Genomic DNA, 9169 nt, shown 5'->3' on the forward strand with positions numbered 1-9169 from the left:
ATTAAATATTTGCTTGAGCCTTATATTCAGAATTTGTCACAACCACAAAATCAAATATACATGAAAAACAATATTTCCTCAATCCATGAAAATAAATGAATCCACGAAAATAAATTGGTCTACGGTATTGAAATAGAATTTCTATTTTAACAATATCTCATCAATTACAAAAAAATTTGCAATAAATCATAAGAAGTTCATTCATATCTGTCCATTTAAAAAAAAAGATTTACATCTAACACTGCTTCTAACTTTGACATACACTGTAATTTTAAAAAAGTCTTAAAAAAAAATACTAAACTCACTGAAAGCAACTGATATATATATCAATTTTAAACAAGAAAAGTGTGGATGCTTTTTGAAAAAAAGTGATACATCACTTGCATTCATCCTGTGAAACAACTTAAAATACAACATCAACAGGTGATTTTTTTTATCAAAAATATAAATAACTTAACTAACATTGCAAATTAAATGAACATATTTCATAGTGTATTAATTTACGTTTTTTCATTGAGTTAGCCTGCCAATTGATATTTTATCGTGTGTTTTTCTATGTTGTGATGTTATGCTATTGTTTCAGAAAAAGGGAGAAGGTTTGGATCCATTAAAACGTTTAATCCCGCTGCAAATGGTTGCACCTGTCCTAAGTCAGGAATCTGATGTACAGTAGTTGTCGTTTGTTTATGTGATTTATACGTGTTTCTCGTTTCTCGTTTTTTTATATAGATTAGACCGTTGGTTTTCCCGTTTGAATGGTTTTACACTAGTAATTTTGGGGCCCTTTATAGCTTGTTGTTCGGTGTGAGCCACGGCTCCGTGTTGAAGGCCGTACATTGACCTATAATGGTTTCCTTTTTTTTAAATTGTTATTTGGATGGAGAGTTGTCTCATTGGCACTCGCACCACATCTTCCTATATCTATATATTTGTTAGCAAATATTGTAATACACTAGTTCACATAATTTTATTCCTTTCCCATAAAATTTAGGAAAATCATCAGTAGACAGTGTACAAAGAAGCCAAGCAAGCAGAAGTCAGAGGGTTGTAGAAGAATGTGATCTTCCCCATCTCCCTCTACAAGAGAGAGCCAAGAAACGTAAATCAAAGACTGGACATTCTTCAGATCTCAGGTTAGGAATTGGAAGTAAAATTATAGTTGAACTTCTAAGTCTTTTCTAATTTGTACATTAAATTGACCACTAGGATTCTTCTGTGGGATCTTTTGTTGTTGTGATGATGTATCCTTTGTGTAGACTAAGGATGATGAAATATTTCCACATAATTACGGGCTATTTGAGATAACTTGAAAGATGGTTTTCCTTTTATAAACTTGAATTTATTTTAGATTGTGGCATAGTTATGTCATATGCAAGCATATCATTGATCATATCTCTTTATTGGAAAGTTTGCTATAGCTTGCTATAGCAATAAACTTTCTTAAGGCATCGACCTAACCGGAAAAGAGACAGACTAACTTACTTTAGGAAGTGTGTCCTACTTCTAGATAATGTAGTGCTGGTGTTTGAAAACTAATAATAGAAAGATGCTTTTGAAATTTTGAGCTCTTCTATTTTAATAGCATACAGCTTGAATAAAAATGTACTGAAATTTCATCGATAAATCAAACAATTCAACTTCATTTGAAAGACGAACAAACTTCTTCACGGATCTGCGCTACGCGGAAAGTAAAATCAATACACACACGAGACAGCAGTTTCTACGTGGTATGATTTTATCGGTATTCTTCAGACATGCGTCAGATCCATATATGTGTGCCACCAAACGGGAGTACTACAATCCCGGTTTCAAACGTTTCCTACCTTCCTCCGGTTGAAGTGAAAATTAATAGCGTGTTTAAAATATTTCATGAATGAACATTTTTCGTCTTTACTATGATTTTTACAAATTTCTATTCAATAGGTAAAAGCCCAATAGTATCGGAAGTATCATGGTATCTCATCTAATCTCGGCCCACAACAAACTCGGACTATAATAAACTCGGCCTTTTATATATTCGGCATTAGAAATCGGACTATAACAAAAATCGTAATTATACTAATTGCTATTAAGACTCCTAAACAAAGTTTTTGCTCAGTTCTTATTATTTTTCTTCTTGGGGTCTATTTAGTTGTATTTTGAGGGGCCAACAGTAGGGAGGAATTTCCGATAGAACCCTAAGGGATTTTTTTTTAAATTTTCAATAACAATAATAAATTATAAACTTGAAGAAAACAGTAAGTGACATACACACATGGTTTTCAGTAATGATCACAGGACCATAAAACAAATCAAATTAATTAAATTTAGGTTGAGTCCATGGTGTCACCCCACCCAACCCCTCATGTTTGAATACTTAAAAACAGTCAGATCCCCACTCCTAAACATTATATGTTCTTATACGTTACAATAAAACAAATCAAATGAAATAAAAGGCGAGTCCCCTTGGGTCACTCTCACCCCCTGTTTTTTTTTGAGAACTTATTAACAGTTGAGATCTCCACCCATATACCATTTATATTATTGTATGGGACAATGAAATAAATCAAATGAAATATAGAGGAACTCCAGAGGGGTCAGTCATCCTACCCCTTTCTTTTCGAAAACTTGTAAACGGTTGAGATCCCCACCCATAAACCATATATATTTTTGTATGTGGCAACAAAACAAATCAAATGAAATAAAGTGGGTGTCCCTTTGGGTCAGCCCCAACCCCTCATGTCTGGGAACTTAGAAACTGTCGAGATCCCCACCCCTAAACCATATATATTTTTGTATGTGGCAACAAAACAAATCAAATGAAATAAAGTGGGTGTCCCTCTGGGTCAGCCCCATCCCCTCATGTCTGAGAACATGTAAACGGTCGAGATCCCCACCCCTAAACCATATATATTTTTGTATAGGGCATCAAAACAAATTCAATGAAATAAAGTGGGAGTCCCTTTGGGTCAGCCCCACCCCCTGTTGTTTGACAACTTGGAAATGGTCAAGATCCTCACCCCTTAACCATATATATTCTTGTACTGGACAATAAAACAAATCAAATTCAAAAGAAGGCGAGTCCCTAGGGGTCACTCCCACTTGTTATTTGAGAACTTGTAAACGGTTGAGATCCCCGACCACAAACCATATATATTTTTGTATGAGAAAATAAAATAAATCAAAATGAAATATAGAAGTCCACAGGGGTGACCCCACCAACTACTTTTTGAAAACTTATACGGTCGAGATGATCACCCCTAAACCATATATATTCTTTTATGGGGCAACAAAACAAAACAAATGAAATATAGGGGGAGTACCTCTGAGTCATCCCCAACCCCTCATGTTTGAGAACTTGTAAACGGTTGAGATCCCCAACCCTTAATCATAAATATTCTTGTATTGGACAACAAAACTAATAAAGTGAAATAAAAGGAAGTTCCTCGGTGTAACCCACCCCATCCTGTTTTGAGAACTTGTAAACAGTCAAGATCCACCCCCTTTTCGAAAACTTGAAATCTGTTGAAATCCCCACACTGAAACAACATATATTCTTGTACGGAATAATAAAACAAATCAGATGAAATAAAAGGCTAGTCCCCTAGGGCCACTCTTACCCTACCTCCTGCCTGTTTGAGAACTTGTAAACTGTCTAGATCCCCACCCCTAAATCATGAATATCACTTTACTCTAGACCAGACCAATTTGTATTGGACTTTGCTTAATGTCAGGCGACCGTGGGAATGACTAATTTTGAGAGCTTTGTTTGGGAGACTTCGTAGCAGCATCCTGTTACAATTATTTCTTGATCAAGTTTTTTCTTTTTTAAGTAGGAAAAAAAGTTAACCATGCAATCTACACACAATCTATTTGAAATATTACAATCTACCGTTGCAAACTTTCCACAGGTGCTATCCAGCACTTTGATTTTTACAATACTGTTACAAATTATCAATTTTAATAAAACTTTCAGCCAGTAAGCCAAACTTGCACAGTTGAGTTAAGGTTAATCTAAATTATATCCTTGAATTGCCATGTTTCACATGAGCAATGTTGATCCTAGTTCGAGATATTGCAAAAAATTCAAAATGATAAGTTAAAAGAATCTACCAGTAAGGATGATTTTAAAATCAAAATATTTTTATCATTTAAAACAAATATTTTTTGTAAGTCATGGTTTAAGAAAGGTGTTGAATTAGAAAAAAAGGAGTGAAAACATATAAAACTAGAGGCTCTCAAGAGCCTGTATCGCTCACCTAATTCTACTTGGGTTTTTGAAATCTTATAAAAAAATATAAATTTGGCTAAAAGTAACAAGACAACCTCATAAGGAAAGGAACATTCAGGCTATGTTTGATTTCATTCAATTCAGTGGTTCTCTAGAAGAAGACTTTTGTATGCATTTCCCATAGGGTCCTATGCTAAACTAAGTCCCCCCACTGGCGGCCATCTTGGATGATGGATCTGCTACAAAGTAACAACAGTTGGTCAGCACCTCATAAGGAACATTCATGCCATGTTTGGTTTCATTCCATTCAGTGGTTCTCTAAAAGAAGTCATTTGTATGCATTTCCCGTAAGGTCCTATGTTAAACTAAGTCCCCCGCTGGCGGCCATCTTGGATGATGGATCAGCTACAAAGTAACAACACTTGGTCAGCACCTCATAAGGAACATTCATGCCATGTTTGGTTTCATTCCATTCAGTGGTTCTCTAAAAGAAGTCATTTGTATGCATTTCCCATAAGGTCCTATGTTAAACTAAGTCCCCTGCTGGCGGCCATCTTGGATGATGGATCGGCTACAAAGTAACAACACTTGGTCAGCACCTCATAAGGAACTTCATGCCATGTTTGGTTTCATTCCATTCAGTGGTTCTATAGAAGAAGTTCAAAATGTAAAAATGTTGACGACGACGGACGCCAAGTGGTGAGAAAAGCTCACTTGGCGCTTCGGGCCATGTGAGCTAAAAATAGTTTCTTAACCTATAAATGAGAAATCTATATGAATATTTTCTAGTCTGAAACATTAATGTATATGCACATTATTGTTTATTATTGAATATCGTTTTGGTTATCACTTTTGGTGGGACTTTTTAAAATATAATAATTAGAACATAAGTTTAATATCCAACATCCCTGAAAATTGTTTTAAATGCCCAAAATAGGAATACCCATACCTCCAAAAATATTTATTAGAAATCCCAAATTCTTAAAACAAAATCATGAAAATTGTAACCAATTCGTTTCTTTTAGAACAACCTTAAAAAGGCTTTTTTATATTTCTTATTCTGTGATTGTTTTTCAGAAGAGGAATGTCTTCAAGTGATTCTGACAGTGATTCACAAATGCCTCATAGACAAAGGGAAACAACTCCAGTTTTATCTGATTCTGAAGATTTTTTTCCCAATCCAATGATGGATGATGAAATTTCTACTACCCAGAGTGCAACAGCAAGTTATAAGTCTGCTATGGAAAGTCTGAGAGGTAATCGTAAGACTGCCCCTTCACAAAATGTGCCAACCATTAAACAGCAGCAGACGTCAGCATTAATTGATGAAGAAATCTTTGTAGATGATTGGTTGATAGATGATATGCATCAACCAACCAAAAGACAGAAATTAGACATAAATGGTGTTTTCTCTTCAAATTCTTCTAGAAAGAAAAGTGAGGAGGTCCTATCTCAAAAAGCTTCTTCATCAAGCATAAAGAAAAACAGAAGTATTATTTTTGATGATGATAGTGAAGATATAAATATTGACACAAGTGTTGATATCCATGGCAACAATAGAACTGGTGATGACAACATTTTGATAGATGAAGATGATATAAGTATCATATCACAAAGTACACAATTGCCCTCAATTCGACGGCTACAGAAAACAAAACCTCGCCAATTAAGTTTGACAAATTTTGCAGTCAGAGTATCTGAAAACATGTCTATTTCTCAAGACACAGCAGGAATTGAAAATGCCACATCTTTTCTTGCTACAACTGGGCCCACAAGTACACAGACAACCATAGATAGTACCCCTTCATCATACAGAGATACAGTTGGTCCTTTAATGAGGATCAAGGTCAGAGTGAAGGACAAACTTTTGCTAATTCCTGTGCCCAATAGGCAAGTTTTTTTAGCATATATTTTTTTTCAGAAGCCAGTTATTGATACTAATATATGATTAGAAAGATTTTTCATGAAGAAATGATGAAATATTTTGCACATAAAAATTACATCATTTCGATTTCAGATGAATATGCACAGGCACTTGTTTTCTATCCATGGCATGATCTACTATCCCTATATATTACGAGTTATAAATAGGGATATACAAATGATATAAAGGGATAGTAGATCTTGTCATGGATAGAAAACAAGTACTTGTGTGTATATGAACACTTGTTATGTCATAAAGCTCACATAATATATTAGGAGACAAGTTTTTTTAGTTTTTTTTCAAAAGGAATTAGTTTAGGTGTAATAAACAAAAAACTTTTGACAGACTTTGAAAAGTGAAAGTCATACTTTTCACTTACTTGATTTTCAGAGTGATGAATTTGAAATAATAGTCTGTTAAAATATTGAGATTTTAATTGGTTTTTTTTTGTAAATAGTGAGAAGGAGAAGACAATAGCTTGGTTATGTCAGGAAGCTGGTCAGAGATATTACAGTATGTGTGGATTACGTCCCTTGTTAACACTCAGTACAAAGGATGGTGCCTTCTTAGCCAACACAGATGAAATTTCACAAGTTCTGTCAAGTAATGAAGAGGTAAGGATGTACCTTTTCTCACCTGCAATAGAAGTTACAGAATGTGAGATATATCTATGCTCTATCAGTTGTGATGACAGCTTTCAGTTTATTAACTACATGTAGGACCAATTGACAAGAAGTATTGTTTGAATGTATTAATGTGAATATCTGCTTGTATTGTTTTTATGATTTATACATACCCATACAACATAATTTGCAAACCAATGTTGTGAGGGTTCTATAAATACCCTTGCAAGAACGTATCAAATTTGAATGTAATGCACATGTGGGAGCAGGTCAACAAAATTAGGTTTCCACTTGATATTAAAAACTCCGATTTCTGTAAACTTATTCAAATGTACTGTATTTCATTTTCAAGATACTGGTTACCTGCCACTTCTACAGATAAAAGAACACAAAGATTATGTAAAAAATGTGAAGTCCTAGATGATGAATATCATTTCTTTTTGTATTGTGACATTAACATATCTTTGCGTTCTAATCTTTTTGCTTATCTAAAAGACTATGTACCATTATTTCAGCATCTTGATGCATTCAATAAACTTAAACGCATTCTAAACCCCATCCCTGAACTTGTTTGTCATATTGGAGTCTTCATTAAACAGTCTTTAGAACTGAGGGAGTCAGACCCGTGTCAGGCAAGGTTATGATGGTGTTTTTTACATACATTTATAATTGAACTCTAATGTTCTATTATTCTATATATTGTATTGTATTATTTTGTATTTCATTGTATTACATTGTATTTCATTGTATTGCATTGTATAGTATAAAATTATTGTTTCATTGTATTGCTTGACCCTCATGGGTGTAATTTTGCAATAAAGATATTATATAATAGTGGACTTATACTGATCTAATGTGAAAGAAAATTGTATGATACTCAAAAAAACTCCTTTTGATTAGTGTTCCATGAAAGTGATTATTGAGCTTGTCTACAAGTATTTCATCATTCCTTTTAGGTTGAAGGTGTGGTTGATAGTTGGGATTTACCTCCCCTGGTGGACAGATATCAGCAGGCTTGTACAGCATTAAATACAGGTAAGATTTATATAATACTTTATATTACAGGAGTAGATCCATTCATAATAAGTCCCCTATCAAAAGCATTGATTGTCCAAAATAATGGATGTTTCAACATCTTGATCTGCCCCTGTATTGCTTTGCAGATACTTCTGACCAAATGTCAGCAGTTAATATGACCATCTTTCAATGCACCCTAACGGTTGAAAAGGATAAAGATACGGTCACTTGAACTTCTCATGTGAGCAGTAAATCCCAGGCTGATAGATGTGTGATTAGATGTGGTTAATGTATTATTATGCAGTGATATAGAAATGTGATGCCTTACATATAAGGAGAGTGGCAAGTCATCTGCATGATAAAGAGCTTCATGTTGCTAGTCACCTTTTTTCTTCTTTCCAGTGGCAACCAAAATCTCATGCACCCTCTACAAGTTGATCAACTCAGCTAAATCTTTACATGAAATTTGTTGACTTTTTGTTCTACTGAATATGTATCAGTTTGAAAAAATTGCCATTTGCCTAGGCAAACAATAGTCAATAGGCTAATTATTTTGTGTATTTTACACAGATTATAAACTTCTGGCTTTTTTATGCCCCACCTACGATAGTAGAGGGGCATTATGTTCTCTGGTCTGTGCCTCCGTTCGTTCGTTCGTCCGTTCGTCCGTCCGTCTGTGCGTCCGTTCGTCCCGCTTCAGGTTAAAGTTTTTGATGAAGTTGAAGTCCAATCAATTTGAAACTTAGTACACATGTTCCCCATGATATGATCTTTCTAATTTTAATGCCAAATTATAGTTTTGACCCCAATTACATGGTCCACTGAACATAGAAAATGATAGTGCAAAGTTCAGGTTAAAGTTTTTGGTCAAGGTAGTTTTTGATGAAGTTAAAGTTACATCAACTTGAAACTTAGTACACATGTTCCCTATGACATGATATTTCTAATTTTAATTCCAAATTAAAGTTCTGACCCCAATTTTCACGGTCCACTGAACACAGAAAATGATAGTGCGAGTGGGGCATCCGTGTACTATGGACACATTCTTGTTTGGCTTATTGATTTATGTTCTTTGTTCCTACTTACATGGCCAATATGTTTAATAATAGAACACAGTTTTGACTGATATCTTTAACACTGGTAAAGATTGAGAATATCTGACAGGTACTGAATTTTCAGAATACTGAGATCTTCCTACTGTCCAATCACAGCAAAACTGCAGGATGTAATGCCCTGCAATGGCATTGTATAGATATAATGAATGTAAGGTGTTCATGTCCATCTGACCTTGCTCCTTCTTTCATGGTTCAAATGCCAATGCTTACTTATTGGCGGATCCAGAACTTTTCCTAAGGGGGAGCCTGTTGACTGACCTAAGGGGGGCCCGCTCCAGTC

The 9169-nt window shown here is 34.7% G+C and overlaps 1 protein-coding gene across 1 annotated transcript in view; it reads left to right on the plus strand.

Annotated features, from left to right (window-relative positions):
- Positions 1-9169, plus strand: part of LOC143078596 (tonsoku-like protein) — a 157090-nt gene that overhangs the window by 41003 nt on the left and 106918 nt on the right. The window contains exons 17-20 of the mRNA XM_076253452.1: positions 992-1133; positions 5288-6104; positions 6596-6748; positions 7714-7792. Of these exons, the coding sequence (XP_076109567.1) occupies positions 992-1133; positions 5288-6104; positions 6596-6748; positions 7714-7792 (1191 nt within the window). The remainder of the gene's footprint in view (positions 1-991; positions 1134-5287; positions 6105-6595; positions 6749-7713; positions 7793-9169) is intronic.

Source organism: Mytilus galloprovincialis, chromosome 6 (genome assembly GCF_965363235.1).
Source record: "Mytilus galloprovincialis chromosome 6, xbMytGall1.hap1.1, whole genome shotgun sequence".
In the NCBI taxonomy this organism is placed as follows: domain Eukaryota; kingdom Metazoa; phylum Mollusca; class Bivalvia; order Mytilida; family Mytilidae; genus Mytilus; species Mytilus galloprovincialis.